Raw genomic sequence first — 24773 nt, 5'->3', positions numbered from 1 at the left:
CAATTATACGTTGACAGCGGATTAAAAATGAAAAGATTAGCTGGGTATTCTTACCATTGATTATTTTTATTGAGTTTATCTTTGACATTGATTTAGGGTCATCCATTGCAATCGCTTTGACTAATCCTAATTTAAAGACAGTGTGCTTTTCACATGATTAGTCTTGAACGCAGTCGGAAGCCATTCTTTTGTGAACAATAGCATTTGATGCCAAAGATCTGAATGCCCTCGTTAGTGGATATGTCAGGGCTTTCTTTACTCAGCGTGATGAATCGCCAGTCCGTCTCTGGCACTCAAATGGTCTCTCAAAGATGGTAAATCTATTGATTTTGCTCTGCATCTTTGACTCTATTTTGAGCCGGTTACCCTGTAACATGTAACAGGTCCTAAAGGCGGGGTAAGTTATACTATCTTTGGTTAACAAGTAGTGGACATTCAATAAACTGTGAATTCTGTACACAATTTAGCCTAGCGCTAAGGACATGTGCACAAATCATTCATGCTACATGAGTACCAAAGTAGCTAACTGTTTTAATATTGATGATGATGATCATGATGATGATGATGATGATGATGATGATGATGATGATGATGATGATGATGATTAAATTATCCCGTGGATCCAAAGGGTTTTCTTTGGCTTCCCAAATAATCCTAGAATCTCCAAGTATATAGTGTTTCAGTGGTATTTTATTCAGAAGTATCTCATTTTTATTTAGGATCTAAGTGACTTGAAGCTATTTTTAAAAAATTAAAAGTTTACTATGAATATCCCACATACAAATATATAACTATATATTACTATGTATCAAAGGGTTTTCGTGGATTACCTGTTAACACTGATCTACTCAGGCATCTTGAAAGTACGGTTAGGACTAAACAACTTCGAATAGGCTTTGCGTCTTTAAAATGTAACTCCGCCTCGCTGCCCGCCCATTGATACAACGTGACAAAGACCTTGAATAAATGGTTCAGGGATTCCCTGTTAGGGCATGTACTGCTGAGGCTGGAGGAGAGGAAAGAGGAGGCTGTTACCATTTAACAGAGGAAATATATTGGCGGTGTGTTTGGGGCGTTAATGAATGGAATCAACGTGCTTCTCCAGCTCTCAGCGCCTCGCTTGCCAGATCATGAATCCGGACTTATTTAAAGCTAGTCCTGAACGGGCTGCTGCTCACCCGGCGAAACCGAACCGAGGCAAATTGGAACAGTCCCGATCGGAACTGGCTCATGTCGTGAACGATTCCAAGACGGGGAGATGTTACTGCAAAGGAAAACTGCTGGGAAAGGTATATACTGCAATCACGTCGAGGCGCTGCTGTTGTCATGTGGCACCGCTGTCGATGAATACTCATTTTTTCTGAGGGATTTGTGAAATTTGCGGGAGACTATTTCATTGAACAGTTTGTTTTGAAGGGGTTGGAGGTCTACCAATTGATAGTTTTTTTTTTTTGAGCGAAAATATTTTTAAAATGTTTATTGAGCCACGTTAGCGCTCTGTCGGTTTTAATGGTATGGTATTGAAGGCTTTTTTTCTTTCCTTCCCTCTCCTCTTAAATATTATAATGGTTTTTAAGTGGCTGGCTAAACATAAGCTTTTTATTTTTCCATTGACTGCCTGTGAGAGATTGCGGGTTAGACTGCTTTTGCTGATGCACAGCTTGTGACTGCATAAGCGCTCTTTCCTTTCAGTTTGTCTCTAGCTGTGTGACTCATTGGGTTTTACGTCTCTGAATGTGAAAGATTTGGGTTTATTGATTAGAAGTCGGTGCTGGCTGGGAAGAATTGTTGTTCACGCAGTTGTGCATGAGGTTAAGCTTTTGCGTTAGGGGTACTTAGTTAAAATTAATCTCGTTCTTCTGGAGACTTTTTAATCTTCATGGGTATTGTTTCCATGTATACGAATGTGACTTTCCTCCAAATAAATCCTTTAAAAGTATTTTAACGTTTCGAGTCCAGATGGAGAGATCAAATTTATGCCACGTTGAATAGGGTAATGGTCGCTGGCTTCCCTGTTTTTGATTAGAGCCTTTCTAGTACTATCGCCCTGAGGCGTTTGATGCAGTGTCATTAACCAGCATGGGGGGTGCATAACACCTGATTACAACATTCCTTAAATATGTAGAAATGGGAGGAAGAAAGATCTTTGTGCCTCATCTTTGTCACGTTTTTGATTTTGTGTTCCCTCATAAATATTACATTTACACTAGAAGAGGAAAGTCCATAGCTTACTGTCCGTATGCCAGGGGTGAAGAGGGTTTTTTCCCCTATTGTCCTGGAAGTGGTGCATACAATGTAGAAGCGCCCTTGGCTGTTAATAGACCTCAACCATCCACATTTAAGATGTGAGGCTGTGTTTAAAAGAGGGTCGTCCGGCGTGGATTTAAAATTCGGAATTTCTGAAGAGACGGACCTGTGACATATGAATGGTGACAACGAATTCTGTGCTTCTTTCCTTTTGTATGTGGGACTCGGCAGGAGTAGATTGTTTACTTTGGTGCGCTTTTATTGATTACATCCTAAATGTATTTCTAGGGCGGATTTGCACGCTGCTATGAAATGACGGATATTGCCAACAACAAGGTGTATGCTGTGAAAGTAATACCCCAAAGCAGAGTGGCAAAACCGCACCAGAGAGAAAAGGTACCGTATTTTGAGTATTGTTTTTTGGAGAATGAACTAGTCGTCTACATTTTTTTTCTAATGCTGTTCTTTATTCATTTACTTATAATAGCAATACACCCTTTAATGTATTTACAATTTCTGTACAGAAGAGGTTGGGTTAAAGGCTGGTCTGTTATGGAACTGGTGAGGGAGTTCTACCTTTTGCTGTAACTCGTCTTTTTAATCGCCTTCCAGATAACGAATGAGATTGAGCTGCACAAAACGCTTCATCACAAACACATAGTGAAGTTCTCTCATCATTTTGAAGACCAAGAAAACATCTACATATTCCTAGAGCTTTGCAGTAGAAAGGTAAGCTGTTGGCTTTGGCTCTCCGGTGATTCAGAATGCCGGTAGTGAGTAATCATTCAAACTGACGGGCGTTTTCCATTTCCTTTGCAGTCTCTGGCGCACATATGGAAGGCACGGCACACATTGACAGATCCCGAAGTGAGATACTACCTCAAGCAGATTATATCAGGACTGAAATACCTCCACAACAAAGGGATTCTTCACAGAGACCTCAAACTAGGTGTGCACAATGAAGCACTGCTTTTATTGCGAGATGTTCACAGCTTTGGAATGCTCTGGGGAACTGTTGTCATGAGACCTAGTTCTCAACACAAAAATGTCCTCTGGGTAGATACTTTTTTTTTTAAAGAGGAAAAAGGAAATATTTTTTTTTAGCCTACAGTTGCTTGTGTTTAAATAGCAAATTCAGAATGGCTTCTTAAATCTTTGCCCAGAAAGGGCAAAGTATCTTTTGATACAGAACCCTCTCAAAGTACATGAAATTAATTGAGGTTTGTACTTTTAGGTAACTTTTTCGTCAATGAGAACATGGAGTTGAAACTGGGAGATTTCGGATTGGCAGCCAAGCTTGAACCAGTGGAACAGAGGAAAAAGTAGGCTTGATTTGTTTTTTTTACTCAGTTCCAAATTTCTGCTGATCAGTATTTTTTTTCATGTTCTTCTAGTCTTCTCTGCACTGCATTAATGCCAACTTATTTACTGTTCCAGAACTATTTGTGGTACCCCAAACTATTTGGCTCCTGAAGTCCTGAACAGGCAAGGGCATGGACCAGAATCTGATGTTTGGTCACTGGGTTGTGTCATGTGAGTGGAATCAAATGCCTTTTCCATATGTCGTATGTCAAATGCCAACAATATGATAATCATGTGAAAATAAATAATGACAATGTTTGTTGCCAGAAAACACAAAACATCATGATGTCATTTTAGCGTGACCTTTGTATTTGTCGCAATGAGGGAAACGTGCCAGCAGTGTGATAGGAAAATAAGAGTGGTTAATGAGAGCTGAAGAACCATTTTTAGACTTCCTTGCTAAGTGAGCTGAACTAACAAATAGCTGATTTAGCCACAAGCTTCCTGTAAATATTTCCATTGAGGTTGTATTGGTGTACATTAGTTAATAGTGTCAGTACTGTAACCCAGGCAGACTCCTCTGGTCTTCAAAGTCCATTGTGATTTTGTTTTTTTACGTTTTCTTCTCTTTTCAGCATGGAATAAACCTATTACTTGTAATTATTTTTTTAGTTTGATTGTCAGTGTAGGAAGGTGCAAAACTTTGTGGAATGTCTTCTGCATTAGCACTTTAAAGATGGGTGAATGTATCTTCAAGTTATATGAAATGGGGTATCTAACCACTGTCTTGTTTGGTGTTATGTGCAGGTACACCTTACTGTGTGGTAACCCCCCCTTTGAGACTTTGGACCTAAAGGAGACCTACAGGTGTATTAAGGAAGTGAAGTACACATTGCCGCCCTCCCTTTCACCAGCTGCTCAGAAGCTGATTTCTGGGGTTCTGCAGCGCAACCCCTGTGATAGACTGACGCTGGATCAAATCCTCAACCACGAGTTCTTCACTAAAGTAAGCATCCGGTTACGATGGTGTTCCCAGGTGTGCCGGTTTTGGAGTGGTCATTGTGCAGTGCCCAGAGCTTCTGGGTGCTAAGGCTGAAACATTTTATCAGGTTGTTTCATATTTCTCCAAGATCTGCAATCTCTTCTTGAGGTTAGCCATATTCATCAGAAAATGGAGGGTTACTTCTGACTTTTTTTATATTCCCTTCTAAAAAAAATTGTGGTAATATCATAAACCTGATTGTTATTAACTTTTCTTGTTTCATTGGTTAAGATAAGTTCATGGTAAAGGAGTGTAACTTATTCCAAGCTTTTTATCTCTTGTAGGGTTTCACCCCCGACAAACTGCCTCCCAGTAGCTGTGTTATGGTGCCAGAACTTAACCCTCCGAGTCCTGCCAAAAAGTTCTTCACAAAGATGGCCAAAAGCCTCTTTGGCAAAAAGAAATCTAAAGGTAAAACACTCTTATGGTGACTTCTATCTTTTTGATTTTCTTGATTCGAAGACTTCTTGTTTTCAACCTGTCGGGCAACTGCCTGTCTGACTGCATTGTCTGTTGTCTTCCAGTTGAGAAGAGCCCTGTTGAGGAACATGATGAGATCTCCAAGCTGGTTACTGGAATTGTCAAGAGTTCGATCAGCCGACAGATGAGCTACAAGACTGTGGAGGGAAACGAGGTATGGAATATGTGCTAGAAAGTGTATAGGATCAAACCTCATTTACTCTGTGGTACAAATTGTTGACTCATGTTAGGAGAAAATTAAGGAGTACTACTTCGGTGTTTGCTTTTACCAGATATGTGCCTCATCGCCTTAATCTACCTTAAGTGTAGCTTTAGCAAAAAGTAATTTTGTGTAAACTACAGAATGTGCTTTGGAGCTACTGCAACACCATAATTCATTGTAAAAAGCTCAGGTTTGCAGGCAGTTTGCTGGAGTGTAATCTCTAAACATGACACTTGGATAGTGAAACCCAGTTAGAATATCTTTGCTGCTGTAAATAAAATGAAAGATTTTTTTCATTTTTAAGTCTCTGAGAGTCTTTTTACTACAATGACATGGGTATTGCTAAATTAATTCATTAGCCTTTCAGGAGATCATATTTTCCTTCATTTGTATGGGTTAATGATATTTTGGGAACTGTTTGAATTCCTTAAGAAGCTTTTTTGAGAGGATTTTCCTTGCCTTGGCCTTGTGGCATTCTTGTAGGTTTCTTAATTGAATTTCCTGTTTTCCCACAGGCTACCTCTCCCAGTGGACAGCTCGCCAGCTCTGTCCCATTGGACACCCAGGCTGAGGAAGAATCCAGGAAGTCCACTTCACGATCCTTCAAAGGCGTGGCCAGCAATACGGAGGGTGAGTAAGGAGTCCCATCCTTTACTGCACTGCCAGAAAGCAGGTCTTAGGGCTTCATTATTAAATCTTTATGGAAATGTGTACATTCGGTTTTTTAACTGAATAAAGTAAAATGGAAGAGACCCAAATACACATTTTGATACCTTCTTGCAAAAATAATTCTAAAGGTGGTTCTGGAAATGGGATTTCTTTAATGCTGTTATCTGTATTAATCAGTTTTCCGGTTGATGAATAGTCTGGCTGAGTCTTTTGTGCTCCACTTATATTGTCCTATTGGTTTCCCTTTTTTTTTTTGCTATATATGCAAAAGTTTTCCAATTGTTGCAGGAACAGCCTTCGAAAGGAAGGAGCCCAGACCGCTTCCTGCTAGAAACTGAACTGTGGCTGCTTGCTGTTTTAAATAACTTTTTTCTTTCCCCTTCCCCTTCAGCCTGTGAAGATGGCATCACTGCTGCTGCAGTGGCTGACTCAGCAATTAAGGTTTTAAATAACTGCTTGTCTTCCATGCCTTTAGGTGAGTTATTTGCCTTTTTTATTTTTTGACAAAGCATTTAAATCTGCATTCCCACTGCACTGGAGGGTGTTTTGTAAATATCCTATTTTAAATCTGATTGCTAAGAGTGCTCTTGTTTTTTAAAATGGCATAGATACCTTGCGTATTGGGCACTTCTGTTCTTAATTGAGATTCTGGAAACTGGTGTAGACAACAGTGTGTGTTATTGACACAATCTTTTTTTTTTTTTACTTCTTTTTAAAGCTTCAAGGAACCCCCGCTGTCTGTCCAGGCCCAAGCCTTTTATATGGGTCACCAAATGGGTTGATTATTCCAACAAGTATGGGTTTGGCTACCAGCTGTCCAATCAGAATATTGGTGTGCTGTTCAACGAAGGGACACACATCAGTCTGTGTGATCAGCGCAGGTGAGTGAAAACGCGTTTTTCTTTCTTTTTTAATTGCACTTATTGTCACTTGAAGTATGCTCCTTCTGATGTGTCTTGTTTTGTTTCCAGAACTGTCCACTACTATTTGACGGATAGTAAACACTTCACATTTCCGGTCTCGGCGGTGCCTGAACAGCTTCGAAACCAGATGCAAATTGTCGAATATGTTGCGAACTACATGGAACAGAACCTGATGGAGGCAAGTATAAACTCCCTATTCATTTACAGAAGGATTTTCCTTCGGCGGACTCTTCTGCGGAGAAAACATTTAGCCTTTAAAGTACAGTATGTTAAAAGGTGCAGATATAACGAGTATCTCTCTGTAAGTGTCCCATGTCTTTAAAAATGTAAGATGGCCTTGCTGTGAAGGAAATGCTCAATAAATATAAATCCACTGAGATCACAAGTGTGAACTACTTGAATTTTAGAATATTATGTGGGAAGAATGCAAGAAAACTACTGTAGTTCATTAAGGAAAATGTAAGTATACTGATAATTGGAGAACTTTAACTTTCATGCTTCAGACAGACCACATGAGCAGGCCATTAGCAATTTTTCAAGATTGTGTGCTTCAGAGAAAGACCTTAAACCGTGTTTGGATTTTTACAAACTCTCCTAGCAGAGAATTTGTCTAAAGGGTGTGTGTGTGTGTGAAGTTATTTTGTAAGCTGACCAGGCTCTTTGCTGTTTCTGTTCAGGGTGGAGACCTCCAGTGTCGTGAATACCAGGGATCCTCCTCCCTGCTCCTGCTGCAGTGGGTGAAGACGGACCATGCATTGGTCATGCTCTTCAGCAATGGAACGCTGCAGGTGAGGATCTAGTCCTGAGCTACAGGCTGATGAATGTGGGAGGATTATGCTAATGTCATTCAGTTGGCATCTGATCAAGATGTCTAGGTGGACATAGTTTTGCCATTTGATTGTGATTGATGCCAATATCAATACTTGTGGTATGTGGTCAGTCAAATGCACTGTGTGTGTGTATATATATATGACTCCCCTAACAGGTTTCCCTTTTAACTGTTCATTGTGTAATTTGACAGCATTTTAGAACAATTGGATCTTATTCTTATTTTTTTTTTTAAGGTGAATTTCTACACGGACCACACCAAAATCATCCTGTGCAAGTGTGATGACTCCTACCTCCTGACCTACATTAGTAAAGAGCGAGTATCCTACACCTTCAAACTGAGCACTCTGGCTGAACAGGGCTGCTCTGCGGAGCTCCGCCACAGGCTCAGATACGTCATGCAGCTGTTACAACATCGGGCAGACCCATAAATAAGAGGACTCCTATGGACTCCAAATCTGGAGCCATTATTCTCTGCTTTGCTTCTATTGGGGAGCGGATGATGGGACTTTGTTACAGGGAATGTCGCAAGGTCTTTGGCTAGTGTCTGGCCTCTTTGGACTATGGTGCACAGATTTTTTTCTTTTTTTAAAAGGGGAGAGGCAGGGGTTTCTTTTGACTGCAATATCACTACTGTCTTGACACCTGCGCACAACTTGATCTACCTGCCATTACCCAACCCTTCTGCTGCTGATCGTGTAGAGGTCACAAATAATGGGTAACTACAGAACCCACATTCATTGTGTCTCTGTATACTCGGCCAGTAGGAGCTTTTTATTTTTTTTATGCTTTAAAATCACTTGTTTTAAGCATTTCTTTTTAAAGAAGGAAACATTCAATTTCACGAATGGTGCACATATAATTGGAGAAAAAAAAATGTGGAATTTGCACTGTAAAGCTGTTGGGGGGAGGGGGGGGTTCTTTTATCACCATTATTGGCAGTTTATTTTTATTTCATTTTTAAACTATAGATGCCAAATGTAGGTCATTCCTTTTAAAAGTTTAACAAAAATAGAACTGGGAAGGAAAAAGTCTTAGGTTCTGGTAGAAGAAAGTGGTTGTGGTCTGTGAGCTGATGGAAGTAATGACCAAACTTTACATATGAATGTGAAAGAAAGGAGAAAGTGCCTTTTGGTGATGTGTATAATGTGCAATAATTCTCCTCTGGGTCTGTTTGATAGGGTTGAATACACGGTAAAAGGGAATTTGAGATGACGGGTGGGAATATATTTTGAAAATATGGCCAGATAAGGGAGAGAATTCTGAGAAAATAAGGTTAGCGATCAGTATATCCCTACTTTCAAGAAAGGATATATTACAAGATCAAACCTGGTCTTCACTATGGAGTCAAAAGCTTCAGATTTAGATCATATTCTTTGTCCTTGTAATTTCAGTGACTTGTTAGTAACTGTTAACTTTTTTTTTGTTAGCTATGTGATGTCTCATTCAAACCTACCCTGATATCTTATTCCTGTGTGAACTGTGACTTTCAGCCTAAGTGTTACAAAACCTGCAAAAGTATTGTGATTTCAGGAACCCAAAAAGGCTTCATCAATGACTTCTTTCACTGCATCTGGAGATATTTAACTTTTTTTTTGTCAACCACATTGGTCCCGTCTTTAATAATGTATTTATTTTTATTTATGTTTTCTTATTTATTGATGTATATCTTGAGTGTAGTGTGGACAGCAAGAAAGGTGAAATGTGACCACTTTTATGTGTGGGTGTAATAAAGCTTCATGGAAAAAACATTTACTGTCATCTTGTGTTTTTAGTTTTGATAGTGCTGTAATTCTGAGCTAGACAGTAGAATGAACAATGCTCAAGGTTTTGTGCTGTCAGCTGGCTTTAGTTAAAAGTACTTTATTCACATGAATTTTATTAAATATAATTTAAATCATGGACTCCATTGCATTAAGTATATAATAGAATAAGTCTTTAGTGACCAAAATAATATACAGTGTTTTTGGTTTTATGGCACAAGGAGCTTCTAGATTTTTACCTTTTTTCCTAAAAGATGTGGTTGTTTATAAGCCTCTCAAAGGAAAAATGAAGAAATTCTTCTTACCCCCTAGGTAATTAGAATAAGGCTTCATTTTTTGATTATAGGACACCGTAGGAAGATAACTGAATATTAAATAAAAAATGCAATAGTAGACAAAGTGACCCTTTCCAAATGAAACGGAAACCTATTCAGATTACTAGTCTAAAAAACTAATCTAATTTTAGCAAGTCCCAAGTGCACCTGATTTACAGTAAATGGCTAGTTTCCTGCTTCATCCGATTTCATCAGATTAGTAAAGCTTGTAAACCTTGAGTAAATTGATAACATCTCTTAGGAGTCTGAAATATGACATTTTGTCTTTTTTTTTGTCTGCAGTTAGTATCTCTAGCCTTAAGTATTGGCCAGAAAGTGAGGTACAGGACACTGAAATGTTACGGTATTAAAAATAAAACCCGAGAATTCATTTGTGAAAAGGGGATTTAATCACTTTACACTTTTGCATATTTCACTTCAAATAAATGCTTGCAAATTTCCCTTCAAGACAAACTAATGGAATGGATGCACAAGTGTGTCTTATGCTAAATATAGCCTATTTTTTGCATTACAACTTCCGGATCATTTCTGATCACTGCTGTATCTACTAATGGGGCTGTAAATGTGATGTTTTGTAGCTCAGTGGATAAAGGAATTTTTATCTGTACCCCAATCTAGGTCAAATAGATACTAATATCCAGCCATCCTAATTACCTAACATTTCATCTGACATATTTGATCTGCATTTCCCCCATCTGAGCTTTTGTGGATGTAAATTGATTTCACAATTCTCACTCACAGTACAACCCGTACACTACAGCCATGGCAAAAAGAGAGGTGTTTTGGAAAGTGGCAACAGCAAAGTTGTCAGTCTCTGTGTCCCACAAGCAGCGGCTGGCAACCCGCAGACCCTGGTCATTGCACTGCCCAAGTATGACCAGACAGACCAGTTTGTAGCGGGGAGGATTGATGTCCTTTGCCTTGCTGTGGATGAGGTCGGAGAGGTTCTGCGTCAGGAGGCCGCAGGTGGTAGGGTTATAGCTGGCTTCACCGAGGTAACTGTCGAGGGTTGTTTCCAGAAGCTGCTGTACCTTGTGACCATTGAAGCAACAGCCCTCGTCTGGTTGGGTTTTGTATGTGTTTTCCAACTGGATCTCCCGCACTGGCTGGTATAAGGGCAGTCCAGAAAAACTGACCCGGCCGCAGTGCATCCAAGGCCCCAAGGAGAGGCGTTTTCCCATGGAAAAGGACTCCTTTCGGGCGAACGGTGAATTGAAGTTACTAAGGACCGAGCTGCGGCGCGAGAGAGCCGCCGGTCGGCTGGCTTCCCCATTGCCGAGTAACAAAAGGGGCTTCGAGTGGTGGAGATCGCCGGACTGAGAACTGCGCCTGGTTGACAGAGAGCCGGCTCGTCTCCTTAAGAGCCCTCCCGGGTCCGCAGCCAGCCCCTGGTCAAACTTCGCTAGGGTCTCCTTTGACAGGGGGAGCTGCCTTGTTGTCATAGCGACCAGATCTGACCTAGAACGGAAGAAAACAATGAAAATGTTTGGAAGGGGCTACAAGTAATGTTTTCAGGCCTATCCGCTATTAAATCATCGCCGATCGTATTTACAAACTACAAAAATGTAAGAAGTGTAATTTTTAAGACATTGTTCTCTTAATTCAATTGATGAAATCTCTTTCCAACCTTTCATCTTTTCTTTTAATCCTTTGTGTCACAAATGTCTGATAGCTGCAAACCACTGCAAACCTATCTCTAAAACGATTCATTTATGCAGTTATACCAAAATTTTCCTGTTAGTCTCCATACAATCCATAAGAACGATAAGAAAGGTTTATTTTCCAAAAGGTAATATTTGTATCTTCTCTTAACATTACAAAATGTATGACATCCATCTGTCATCAGTGAGGATGTTCTTGCTGGTAGCAATGCATATCCTGGAGGTTCAAGGCGGGACTGGACTATGGATAATTCTTCAGTTCTTCACAGGACTGACACCTTGTGAAATCCTATATAAACACAGGGAAACAAACTGAAGTCATCCCAAGTCCACAAACAAATTCGGCTGTGAGCCAGCAGCAGTGAGCGCTGTACCACTCACTGCATGACCTACCATTTAATGATAAAAAAAACAGAAATCAGAAAGTGAGACCTTTTTCAGAACTCATCTTTCGTTCAGACTATTATTCTTTACAAGTAATACAGTAATTATATGTAAATGTGCTTTAAAAATCTTCCCTAATTTCCCTGTTAGTTGTTAATACCAGGTACGTGAGTAGGCAGATGAAAGCCAGCAAACAACACTTTTTAGAAGAAGAAAACATTAAGTCAATCCCTTCTTGTAAAAAAAATAATGTTATAGAGGGTACCAGGTAGCAAAACTTTGCAGCAGCAGAAGGGAGATTCCCTTAATCTCCAAGAGAGCCAAACGCTTATCTCTCATCAAGTATCAACTCTTCGGTTGCTGTAGACTTGATTAAGACGACTGTAAACTTTTAGAACAACTTGAAACCTTAGAAGATTGGAACTGTTTAAGGTTTCCATGTGTTCACATACATTTGCCAGCCTCTAGGGGAACATCTGAAGTTTGTGGACCTGGACATTTCACTTTCTGAATCATTTGCAAAATGCAACAAAAAATCGTGTATGTCTCTGGACTTATTTTGCTTGGGCATTTTTTGTCAGCCAAAATGCAACTGAAAGTGTCACATGATTTCAGTGAAATTGTAAAACAATGGCGAAAAAGGATAAAAGTAAATGGAATTAGAACTAAGAACGTCTTGCCTTAAAAAAAAACATGACAAGTTCTTGTAACTGGGTCGTTGGTAAGTTCATCCTGACATTTCATGTGCTGTCTGCTGCACTGTGAAAATATGCAAATTTCCTCTGAATGCTTTGTAGTGTTTGCAGCTAAGAAGAAACGGTTCTTTGGAAGTGGCCTACATCTCGCAACATTGAGACAAAATTTTTTGAAAATTAAAATGTTTGCGTTACTGAATTAAAGCCTGTCACCCTCTTTACTTTTAACCAGTTCTGTAATTCTCAAGCCTCTGAAACTTAAATATCATTGTATATAAGAGAAGGATATATCTTACTACCTTCTTGGAGATGCCAAACTTCTGTGTAAAGCTTGGAAATGTATATGGCCAAACTCAAGGGAGAGACCTAATAATGGCCATCAGTACAAAATGTTTCAGAATTATTAGGAAATTTAAAAATAAGGAAAATATTAGTATAATAATTTATTAAATTAAAACCATACAAAAGTCAAATTTAACCTACCTTAATTAGAAATTAAACAAAAAGGTACTACCTCAGTTATAGCCTCTGTTTCTATTACAATCCTCTAGAAACCGATAGTCCCCAAAAGAGTTCTGGACACTTGCTGGACGTGTTACCAGTCCAAACTGATCCAATCTCTTAAAACTGTACGGGTTTAATTATTCTGCATGTCTTGGTAAATTATTAGCTAAAGGAGGAGGACAAGTCAGCAAACACAGCAACAGCTTGAAACCGAAGCCCTGGTGCAATAATTCATTTGAAAGGATTGTAATGCTCGGCTTTCTGCCACCTCTTGCACTTCGTCGCCATGGCTTCAAACTGAAATTTTATTCCTGAAGTAGAGGATACCGTTCCATTTTCGTCGTGGGGCGTCCTAGGATTAACCATATTCTTAGGAATTTCAATGTACACATTCATGGAATAAAGTGGGGCCAGTTTTCCCAGACACTTCAGTTTAATTTGGTTTGATTTATTATTAGGACATCCAGTAAAAAATAAGAATAAAATCTATTACTCAGTTACACATGTTGGTTTTTTTTAAAAAAAAAAATTACCCTTTTTGTGGTTTTGGAAATCATGTAATTGTCTATGAGTGGCAAAATTTGCTCTGCATGTTTTAATTCTGAACTATTTGAAAAAAGGTGAAATTTAACAAATATCATCTCCCATTTGTGATGTATATTTACATATTGTACGATTAGTCGGTGATTTTTAAAAAATAAGGTCATCATTGTCTGATTTTGTGGCTAAAACACTGAATTTCTCTTAATTTCCACATATCGCCCCCCCCCCAAACAAGAATATGTTCATAAAGACCTCCCACTGCACATAAATGATCAGAGCAGAGTGCAGCATCTTTTGAATAATAATTGGTTGTTCTTGTAGTGCATGTCAAACACATTCTTCGTCTATGCATTCAGAATTTTTTTTTTTCGCGAAGACAGTTAATAATTTTGGATGAACAGTTAAACATTTAGCCTAGAATTTCAGATTCCTCTCCTCTACTGGTGTACTAACTGTACGTCTGTTCTGTGACGGCGATGCTCAGCAATGCAATGCTTCTCGCCCTTTGTTTTTTTATCCAGCTCCGTATTAACTTTTTCGAAAGCTAACACTAATTTGCTCCTCACCATTCCCCTTTCTTCCCTAGCATGGCTTATATTCACTCCCCGCTTCTCCCTGTTTGTAAAAATGGAAACACTGCTGTGTTCACCGCCGCACTCCGGAGGCTCGTCAACAACCCCGAGTTCAGGTGAGGCAGTCCTGGTAAAGAGCTGCAGGAAACTTCGCGGAGCCACGGCTGTGACTGGGCCTGTGTGCGGAGGTGCAAAGTTTAGAACATTTTTGAGATGGTTATAAATAAGAATTAGGGTAGAAACTTCCACTGTCCTTCGTGCGTGATATGCAGTCACCTATGCTTAGATATAGGATTTTTGAAGCCAGTATGTATATCCTAATTTAGGGAGTGATCGAGAAAAAACCTTTGAAAATGACCCACTGTTCTTGTGTAAAACCAAACGTTTTTTTGCAGTTTCCTCGAATGTTTAATCCTATGCTCTGTACTAGTGTCGAATATATCAGGGATCAGGTATAAACGGCTTTTCTCGTTTTACTTTACATTTGTTCTTGTTTCTTTTTTTTACTGTAGTTCGGCTACTGTCGGACAGGAATTACTCTGCAGTAATAATGCACGAAATTGTAGAGAAAAACGTTTCTGAGATTTAAAAAAAATGGTTCATAGTTGTTAAATTGTGGGTTAATGCAGTGATTATTTTATGGTACAGGCATAGAAGAGAAATGTAATTTCCTGCTGACTTTGATTATCATTATGTGATTATCAGACTTCCTTAACATTCAGTCATGGGGTAAATAAGAAAACATTTGTGTACTGCCTCACTAAAAGTGTTTGGAAAAATCACAAAACAACATACCGATTTGTACGTTCAGGTACAGCTCTGTGAATATCTGTTCAAAAAAGCACGTTATGTTATTTTTTCATTTTTAAGACAGTGAAGCATCGAGTGTGAAAAAAACTCACATACAACAGCAGGACCCATCTTCCAGTTCAACACTTGTTACTTTGAAAACAATGTGTGTTTTACATTTAGCAAGTGGTGTATCCTGATGATTACCCACAACCTTGTTCCATGGAACATGGGTGATTTTTCTTTCAGACATACAGAGAAGTTAGGCTAAGTACTTTGATCTGTTTTTTTTGCTGCTGTTTGCAAATGAGTTCAGTTTTGGTTATGTGATTAGGCTACACTTTCTAGCTCTTAATAGCAGAGAGGTTGTTGCAAATGGTGCAGCAGAGATCACACACCCATTGTTGTATATTCTAAGCAAACACTGAACATCAGTTTCATCAAAAACCTACAGGATTGTTATTTTTGTGACCTGGTATTATAATTTCTTTATCCTTTAATTCTGTTTTTTTTTGCCCCCCATTCTTATGTTTGTTTTAACAGTGATGTGAAGTTTGTGGTGGGCAAGGAGCAACAGGAGGTGTTTGCTCACCGCTGTATCCTCGCCTGTCGTTGTGAAGTTTTTCATGGTATGTTCAGTCAGCAGCTTCAGACTGGTCGCCACACGGAACTGCTGGAGACTCCCATTGTTCTCTCTGAAGCGCAGCCTGAGGTTTTCCTAGCTGTGATTGAGTTTCTCTACACTAACTGTGTTACCTTAAACAATCACATTGTGAGTAATGGTTAAATCTTTGTGTGGAATTCCCTCACTTTAATTTCACAGTTAGGTGCAGGAATGGTATTTAAATAAAAAGCCTGACCTCTGACTCCTTTCACCTGACTCTACAGTAGGAAAGTTGCCTTTTATTCATTATACACTTTAAAAAAAAATACATAATGTTGTTTCTATGGCCAGTGTTACTCTAGAAGGCAAGTGTTGCTTATTTCCAGGTATCACATACTTTATTTTTTGTAATGTCTTTGTTTGATTCCAAACTTGATAAAAAAGGCAGTGAGTTGGAAATTATTTATGTGTAACATTAATGGGGTACTTTCAAAGTCAAGAAGAGAAATCTAATGGGATTTAAGCCGGCGTCACACTACACGACTTTTGCTGGGATTTTCAGTTTTAGCCTTCATTTAGATGATCGTAAGAAAATCTCGCTGTAGAGTGTTGCAGAGCCCCCAAACCCCCCCCCCCCCATTACCGTCAGTTGTGTAGTGTGACACCCCCAGTGACTCAGTCATGGTCCTCTTAATAGCCCATACGAGGAGTTACAGAGAGTCGTAGGGGCTATTAAGAGCTTTGCGACTCGTCGTAGGGGCGGGCTCGTGTGTCTGCGACACTCAACAGCCAATGAGCGCTCAACCGGAAGTACAGCACATACAGTGAGGCTGCAAAGAAAGTAGAAAAGCGAGTGTTTTGGACTGTGCAAATGGAGGAGCGGCTCGTCAAACTTTGGAGCCAGCGCAGATGTCTGTTCGATGTTTCGTGTTTGTTGTTTTGTGCGGTGCTCCTCCTCTTATTCCGGTGTGCTCCATGTTGATTGGCTGCCAAAATGAAGCGACCTTGCGGTACTTTGGCGGTGCAAAGCTTTGATTTGGAACCGTGATGAAAAGTCGTGAGGGAATCATGTATTTAGTCACCCCCTGCGATTCCTAGTCTTAAAAATTTGACACCCTCTAGGACAGAAAAGGCAGCGAGATTCGGCAACTGCAGTTGTGAAATCTGACATGCTCCCCGACTAGACGTCCTGTTGAGTCATGTAGTGTGACGAAGGCTTTAGCTATACTTTACTGCAGATGATATGTTCAAAGAAAAGATTTTAAGCAACAATATTGCTTACAAAATTGCAGAAGAATGGTGTGCCTTAAGCAACTGGACCACACCACCTTGTTGAGAAAAAGATTTCTGTTTGTAGTTGGGAATGTGCATTTACATTAGTTGAAGCGTACATAGTGTGTACAGTGTTTCCTCTTACAGTATTAATGGGCAATTTAATATCATGTGGGTAGTTCAGGTGGGTAGCTGCGTCAGCATGCGTAGGCTGCAAAGGAACAAGTAATAGGTTTATTCCATGCTGAAAAGAGAAGAAAGAAAGCACAAAGTTTCAGCTGTAGAGCCTTCTTCAGGTGTACATATTATATTATATACAAATAATTTTCTGTTTTCTGCGTCATTTAATCTTTACACAATCAAGAAGGTCACTTAAATTAGAAAGCCTGCAGTTTTTGTTGCCTTTATCACAAATTCGCTTATAAATACTTGAAGTTAGTTTGGCTGTCTTAATGGAGCACTCTGTAGAATAAATAAATGCCCATCTGGACAGGCTGCAGGTGATTATCAGAGCCCATCTGCTGGGGTTTCGTCTGTTTCGTTTTACATCTGTCAGCATAACAAGGAGCATATTAAAGGCATTAAAGGAGTTATTAGTTTAAGAAAAAGAAAACCTAAACCTGTAACGATGAGGATTATAATAAGATACTTTAGAAATTTGAAATTAAAATACCATGCTTATAATGGTAATTTGCTTTATATACCGATCTCATGATTTCTTTCTGCCTTCCCTAGAATACTTGTGTCTGACAGAACGGTTATGAAAATGTGCACATAATACTAACTGTAGTTCAGTATCTATGCAGGATTTGCAAACTCTTACTTACACAAGCAAGGCATATTTTATAGCAAGACACTTTAGTAAGCATTATCTCTAACAAATGTAAATAGCCTCTTTAGTATGGTTTGTTTTAACCTGTTGTCAAAATAAATACACTGTTGCAATGGAATTAAACCTTTAAAGAATATGCAGTGTTGCGTGCTGAATATGATTTTAGCTAATCAAATAGAATTTGTTTAATTTTTTAAGGGAAGTTAAAAAATATTTTCATTTTTTTTATTTTAGGAGCATATAGAGTTTATTAGCAAATCGGCAAGTCAAATATAACATTGAAACTAATCTTTATATAGAACTGTGTAGCTGTCGAGGGGTCTCTTCTCTGTTGAGTTTACATGAAAAATGTTTATTGATTAAAACATAAAATTAATAAGATTGTGGTGGATTTTTTCATTAGCAGTTATACCATTGGAGTGTCCATTGCTGAAAGTATGTAAGATAGTAAGAGTGTTGATAAAACCTAATCATGTTATATTTTCTTAAAATGAACCTAACAGCGGGTAAATGGAAGAACAGCTTGAAACAGACGATTGCAGGGGTATTTTTCTAATCTAACTGTTTTCACTGGTTTCTTTTAGGCCTTTGAGGTGCTGACATCAGCAGTGGAGTATGGGCTGGATGACCTGCGAAAGGTATGTTTTTGATCTAATAACAATATTTAACAATAAATTATTTTGTGGAAGATGAGAATTTTCCTATTTTAATTCATATTTTCGGTTTGGTTGAACATTCTGTGTTATGTATTTCCTTTTGCTACGTTGTATGTTATGTAGTGCAGCATTGTATGTTAGGCTATTGATACCTTCCTGATTTTTGTATATTAAATGAAAAGCACATACCTATAAAGCTGATACCACAAAACGTGCAGTAATGCATTACAGAAAGCTATTAAGCCAAAAATTTAGGATACAATTCGAGATCCTGTTTTATGTTTTTGTTATTTCTTCAAAGGTTGCAAACATTTGAGAAAAGGGAGGCTTATCTATATTGGTTTAAATGTAGAGAAATTGGTAGACACCAGAGGGAGGTAATTAAAGGAACAAAATCTGTCATCTGATTATTACTAAGGTAAATAGTTAATGAGAATGATATTGATAACATGACTTACAGAACAAGGAGCACATGGATAAAATCAGAAGCACAGCAGGTCACAAGAGCCCTGTCTGGTAAAAGATTCTGAAATATCAGTCTTACAAGCCAGGTTCTGCCAGTTCAGTTCCAGGCTGTACCTCTAGCCAACTATGCATGAAAGTTTTCTGGGAGTAAAGGGGCAGATCTGCCTTCATTCTGCTGGCATCTGGGAAAGAAACTGCCCGAACGGTATTGGATTATTGCATGAGAGTGACATACTGTACCATATGTAAACAGAGAACAAGAGAAGAAAAGAAACACAACGTTTCAGCCGTTGTTTCTTTTCTTCTCTTTTCAACATGGAATAAACCTTTACTTGTTCCTTTCCAGCCTATGCATGCTGAAGCAGCTCCCTACTTGTACTGTACACTATGTAGTTGTGTTGTCAACATCTTAGATACAAAGCAACAAGTAATAGGTTTATTCCATGCTTAAAAGAAAAGAAAGAAAACACAACGTTTTGACCGTGGATCCTTCTTCAGCCTTCAGCTCACACCTGAAGAAGGTTCCACGGCCGAAACGTTGTGTTCTCTTTCTTCTCTTTTCAGCATGGAATAAACCTATTACTTGTTCCTTTGCAGCCTACACATGGTGAGGCAGCTTACCCGCCTGAACATCTTAGATGGCCCTTATGTTATCATCTCTTCGATGTGTATGAACTGTTATAGCTATACTGGGTTAGTAATTATTTATTTCAAGTTGTTCAATACTAATGACAAATATCTGGTGATTTAACATTTTCTAAAAATAATAAACTGATGAAAAAAAGTCACATTGTTACTTTTTAAGATATGCATTGTAAGAATACTTTTTTTTCCAATTCAGTCTCAAGTACTAGAGTGTGTTGGTTGTACTTCATGTTATTACATTGTGTAATAAAAAAGTTAAAATATAAGCCTTTATGTTGAAGATTTTTTTTCTCACTCTTAGTCCTTTAGCTGATGCAGGTCTGGGCATGTCATTACAGGCAGAAGTAAATCAATAAGTTATACACCCGGTGAAGGAAGGCAGGGTTTAGATTAAATTCTTGAGCTGAAAAATAAACAGCAGAGACTGATCACACTGAGCAGCCATTGAAGCTGAAAGATATAGAGATAAATTAGTTGTATTGGTCTTCCATAGAAAGCAATCATTATTCTCTGTTATACAAGTTTGCTCTTTTGTTGTTAGGTTCTTTGTATGGTCACTTGTAATGTTCAGCATATCTTGTGCTGTGATCAGTCAGGCATTACAAAGTAGTAATGATGTTAAAGATTCCAATAAAATTCAAGAAAGCTGTTTTCATTTTCAGATATTGCAGGTGTTGTTGACCACATTTTATTGTATTTTCGTCAACAAATTGGTTTTATGTAAGGTTCATTAGTTCTACTGCCTTAAAACAGGACTTTTAAAATATTTAAACAGTTTGACACAAACAGCTTTATTGCTTGCCAATAAAAAGCGGACAGAAGAAAAATGTAAACAGAGTTTTGCAGGTGTGAAAGGAGTATAAATGATGTTGTTAATCACAAATTATTCAAGAGATTAGTTTAGTTGGATTAAAAAAAAATGCCAAAACACAGATAACAAAATACTGATTGGATGTTGAACTATTGAGGGGAAATACTGTATTTACCTTTCTTAGTTTTGAGTAGATTTCAGTATCATTGCAAATTGTACAAAAATGTAATAGAATGTGCTACCAAAAAGGAGTAATATCTAGGTTTTGAAGCTGCCATTACAAATAGACCAAATCTGGTTGGTTATCAGGAGCTGCACTATTGCATTTGTATTGCTGGAGGTGTCAGATTGTCTTCAGGTTTTTTGTGAGTTGCAGGTTTTTGAGGTAGAATGAACCAATGTTTTCACTTGGGGGTAGTTTCTTGGAAAGCTGTGCACTTGTTCACACTTCTGTTTCTCTAGAACTCGAATGTTTCCCCTGCACCATAATTTTTACCTCGGGTTTTGCAAACAAACACTGTATTCAAGGAGAAAATCAAAAACTGTTTCCATTGCAGTTATGTGCTGTGTGAGGCAGACTATAATCATGTGTTTTTTAAAATCGGAATAAATACACAAAGACTACAGATTGTACTCCCTGCCTGTCTGCAGGCTTATTAGAGACCTATTATGTGCCATTAAGCGACATGTTTGCATGTACTGTATAGACAAGCTTTCCCTCTATGGTTGGCAAACAGAGAGAATGACGTAATCAGTCCAAATCTTCCTTTGCCATTCAGTGCCTCAACATCCTGAAACCCAAAGGCAGAAGAAATGAACAGAGATGTGTACAAATAAAGAAGTGGCATTCAGCTATTTGAGACGTCGTGCCACAAATTGCAATCAGGGATTTGGACTCAGTCTGACTTATTCTGCATTTTTCATCTATTGCTAGGAAGTGCACAGAGGAGATAAATGAGCATTTAACCTTGGATTGTTGTACATTTCTAAAATAGTGCATTGCTGCTGTACATCAGCATTTTTTCCCCCTTAATCTTTGAGATAAGCTTTCAAAAGCAGAGTGTATTGCAACAGGTAACCAAGATGATGATCTATATAGGAAAAGCATCCGGAAATGATATAGAACATACACAATAGGCTATGAAAGGAGGAGAAAACTGTGATGATTCATGTTATTTAAGGTTCAAATTTCAGATTGTTCAACGTATAACCATAAACTTGGATATGATTGCAGTTTCTGGTTGGTCAGCCTCATGCCAAACATTAAGATTTTGCACACCTCCTGCATGACCGGTGTTAAAATGTTAAGGAGTTTTCTCCTTCTGCGACTATAAATAATTTGCATTCACAACACGCAAAGGTGCTGTCTGCCCTTCGGGCTCAGAGGATACGCTGAGGACTTTGCTACAGGGGACCAACAGGATGCGGAGAATTAGAAGTGTGAGGTGTCACATGGCCCAGAGAAATGAAAAACTAGGCCTGCCATTTCTTGTGGGACAATGAAAGTCACCAGCCTTGTCTAGAATCGATGATTGCCTTTAAGTTTAAGGACTTAAATTCCTCCAGTTCCTTTCATTTTGGAAAAAGAACTGTAAATCATGCAAGTAGTGACAGATTTGTGATACTTAAATTTACATGAGCATTTTCTTATGGTGTACACTCTACTATTATAATACAGTGCTCTCTGTCATTTTTTGTTAAATAACTTCTTGCATTTTGCTTAATCTTTTTTTTTTGCATTTAAAACTGTTAGGACCGATTCAGTAGCCCATTCTTCATATTCTAGGAGAAACATCATCCTGAGTTTCCGGACGGCTGATGTATAGCCCTTCAGAAGTGAATTTGCTGGGAGATGTGGAATCTTGCTGAGTAACAGAGAACAGAACAGCTCACTAAGGCATTTTCTCTTAATGAGGAAAAAATAGGCAATCAGCCACAGTGCTGTATGACATTAATTATTATTCTAAGGCAAAGCTGTGCATCAGTGTGTCTTTTTACATGTTAGTTTAGTTCAGAGTACCTCGATGTTTACTCATGTATTGTAATTTGCTTTGAAATCTACAACTGTACAGCTAACATTGCTACAGAACTTTCATTGCAAAGCAAACGTTTGAGAGTGTATGTTGACCTGTTGTGTAACCTACTACACTTTGACATTGTGTAATGTAAGTAATTGCTGACAAAAGTTTGTTTTTTTTTGGCATAATACTGAAGACATTGAAGAGTTTAATTCTAACACTGTTAGACAGGAAGAGAACCTCACACATTTGGGTTGACTCATGGTCTTCCTGAGCTTTTTTTCTTACATTTATTCAGCTTCAGTTTTCTTGTCTTTTTCACTTCTTCATAGAGTTATGCTGTGGTCTTACAGCTTGCTATAACTGTATTTATGGTGTCACCTGCTAGTTCACTAAATGAAGCATGACTTCTGGAGGTTTGTGTAATGGCACTGGTTATCCCTAGCACGTTTTCACCAGGTAGTAACATTGCATCAGATAAAGCTGCACAGATCACCTTGTAAACAGTTGAAACTTCTAAAGGTGAAAGTTGTTTGGAAGAATGTTAATTATGTGCAGCAGGGTGTTATTGTGATTAGTGCTGCTGGCTCGCAGCTCTTGTGGAATTTCCATGTTCTTCCTCGGTTTTCTCATGGGTTAAACATGTTTGGTTGGTTAATTGGTGCTTCTGCATTGTGTGTGTGTCCTTTGATGGACTAACATCCCATTCAGAGCACAGTCCTTCCAGAAGAGGCTTTGCTTTGCTGAGATCCTTACCAGAACTAAATAGCTTCCTGATAATGGGTGATGAATGTTAAGCACGCACTTCATTTCCTTATTAGAACTTGTTGTACCACCTGTATTTCTTCCTGGAACATATTTTTAAAGTAAAATTCTGATTCATGCTACTGTGTATAACCTCTGCAAAAAATCAGTTCAGGTGGATGTTATAAGCTTTAAACACACAAGCTAGACTAAGGATATGATTGTTTGTGTTTCTAAATCTTCTTTTCATTTGACCCATAATGCTTCTGCTTCATGCTTAATCCAAAATATTGTTTTTCAGAATTTATTTATCCTTTCTCTTTATAGCCTACTAAGAGTATATGGCTTTTTCAGTTAAGCTTCAAAACTCCGATTTCCTCATGGGCCTGTCAAGCATTATGAATCGGCTCAAAGTTAGCGTCTCTCAGAGAGGATTTAGTTACTGTCTGAGAGCCTGTTAGTGTCAGGAAGCTTTTAATATTGTCTATGCAAACTGTATATTAGCAACGTCACGTTAAAGCTTAAATCTTATCCTAAATAACATGAAAAATGAATAATAGTCTTGCCTCTAATGGAAGACTATTGCTAAGGAAACAGAGTTCTGAACTTTCCAGTCCAAACCACCAGTTTGTACCCGTTTTCAGAACCATAGTTATTTTAGAACAGTTTTACGTTTTTCTATTCATGCTTTCACTTCACAGTTAAAATAGGTTGTGAATTTAATGCCTGGCTATTCCATGCCAAAGAGAGAATGATTTACAACCTCTTTATAACAGGAAAGCGCAACTCCAATTCTTGAGTGCTCCAGCTTTTATATGCAGGTGCTTTTTAATTGGCAAACAACAGTGACCTAAAAATGGTGAAACAGCTGGTTCGGTAATTAAGGTCATGCCCGAGCCTTCATGGGCTCAAATTGTCATTTTCAGATCTAGAATCTAAGTTTCTTCTTCTCCTTTGAACATTATTATTATGGTTATTTAAATTCCTAATGAATTAGGCTACTTGCCCCCGGATTGATATTCAGTAGTAAATGATATTCAGTAGTAGCCTCTTTGTCTCACGTAGGCTGTGATTGTATGCACTGCTGTGGTTTCCTGTCTTATGTTGCCCGTTGCTTTGTTATAAGCTGTATGTGTGGGGTCTTGTTACAGATCTAATCATTAAGATGTAATGTGTCTTTGTACTTCTGATACATGGCACAGTATCAGTTTTACTACTGAATTGTCAGAATAATTGACCTTTCTGTATCTTTCACCCTCAGAGGCTCAGTCTTGACGCCTGTGGTTAGTTGTATTTGAGTTCCATTGTGCTCAAGCCAAAAGCAGTATAAAAAACAAAACATAGTTTGTGTTTCAGAAGGTCCAGTTTTGCTAAGTAAAAAAATAACATTAAAAATAATAAAGCAAAACATTGTTTTGTCAAGCACCATATGCTTCAGTAAAGTATTGTAAGTTGAAACTGATCATGATTGTGTATTTTGACAGCTTCGTGTTTCTCTGGAATATAGTCACCATGGATTTCTGTGCTACAGGGCATACAACTAAATAAGCTTGATTTTCTGCCTTTGTGGAAGGAGCGACCATTTTTCTGAGAACCATGGTATTTACTCATCCGCTATTTGTTATAGACTTCTAACATAATGTAAAATGTTTTCATTCCTTTTTAAATATGATTTGTTCTAATAATGTGATGAAAGCAATAACAGAAAAAGGTCATACTGTGTTTCTCATTGGCATTAAAGTTTTGGAATTAACAGTAAACCTTCTAAACAGTCTTCCATTAAAGTC

At 38.3% G+C, this 24773-nt stretch overlaps 3 protein-coding genes across 7 annotated transcripts in view; 2 read left to right on the top strand and 1 right to left on the bottom strand.

Annotated features, from left to right (window-relative positions):
* Nucleotides 1-988: 988 nt before the first annotated feature.
* Nucleotides 989-9444, top strand: plk3 (polo-like kinase 3 (Drosophila)). Its single transcript, XM_006634724.3, has 15 exons — nucleotides 989-1289; nucleotides 2536-2643; nucleotides 2860-2976; nucleotides 3067-3196; nucleotides 3482-3569; nucleotides 3685-3780; nucleotides 4357-4555; nucleotides 4876-5002; nucleotides 5116-5225; nucleotides 5789-5903; nucleotides 6334-6417; nucleotides 6661-6823; nucleotides 6914-7043; nucleotides 7543-7653; nucleotides 7930-9444. Exons 1-15 carry the CDS (start codon nucleotides 1083-1085, stop codon nucleotides 8122-8124), a joined length of 1980 nt encoding a protein of 659 aa, XP_006634787.1. The 5' UTR covers nucleotides 989-1082; the 3' UTR covers nucleotides 8125-9444.
* Nucleotides 9445-10161: 717 nt separating this feature from the next.
* LOC102689270 (dynein light chain Tctex-type 5-B) lies at nucleotides 10162-15143 on the bottom strand. Of its 4 annotated transcripts, none has more exons than XM_006634725.3 (2): nucleotides 15053-15143; nucleotides 10162-11249 (listed from the first exon to the last, which is right to left on the bottom strand). In XM_006634725.3, coding segments are annotated over exons 1-2 (729 nt in total). In that variant the 5' UTR covers nucleotides 15055-15143; the 3' UTR covers nucleotides 10162-10522. The 4 variants fall into 4 exon arrangements, with proteins under 4 accessions (XP_006634788.3, XP_015210813.2, XP_015210818.2 ...); XM_015355327.2 differs by lacking the exon at nucleotides 15053-15143 and adding an exon at nucleotides 14145-14228; XM_015355332.2 differs by lacking the exon at nucleotides 15053-15143 and adding an exon at nucleotides 13046-13451.
* Nucleotides 14166-24773, top strand: part of LOC102689476 (BTB/POZ domain-containing protein 19) — a 45547-nt gene continuing 34939 nt past the window's right edge. For both annotated transcript variants that reach the window (XM_015355326.2, XM_006634726.3), the window contains exons 1-3: nucleotides 14166-14266; nucleotides 15483-15711; nucleotides 18232-18285. In XM_015355326.2, the coding sequence (XP_015210812.2) occupies nucleotides 14166-14266; nucleotides 15483-15711; nucleotides 18232-18285 (384 nt within the window). The remainder of the gene's footprint in view (nucleotides 14267-15482; nucleotides 15712-18231; nucleotides 18286-24773) is intronic.

This window comes from Lepisosteus oculatus, chromosome 9 (assembly GCF_040954835.1).
Source record: "Lepisosteus oculatus isolate fLepOcu1 chromosome 9, fLepOcu1.hap2, whole genome shotgun sequence".
Lineage (NCBI taxonomy): Eukaryota > Metazoa > Chordata > Actinopteri > Semionotiformes > Lepisosteidae > Lepisosteus > Lepisosteus oculatus.
This window is presented reverse-complemented; position numbering and strand designations above follow the sequence as displayed.

Bases quoted from the DNA above. Each gene is read 5' to 3' on its own strand.
- plk3 (XM_006634724.3), top strand. From the start codon at position 1,083: ATGGAATCAACGTGCTTCTCCAGCTCTCAGCGCCTCGCTTGCCAGATC. The intron at 1,290-2,535 runs GTATATACTGCA...ATGTATTTCTAG, and splicing joins AAGGAAAACTGCTGGGAAAG to GGCGGATTTGCACGCTGCTA. The intron at 6,824-6,913 runs GTGAGTGAAAAC...TTTTGTTTCCAG, and splicing joins AGTCTGTGTGATCAGCGCAG to AACTGTCCACTACTATTTGA.
- LOC102689270 (XM_015355327.2), bottom strand. From the start codon at position 14,167: ATGCTAGGGAAGAAAGGGGAATG. The intron at 11,250-14,144 runs GTGAGGAGCAAA...CTTCCGTTCTAG, and splicing joins CTAGGGAAGAAAGGGGAATG to GTCAGATCTGGTCGCTATGA.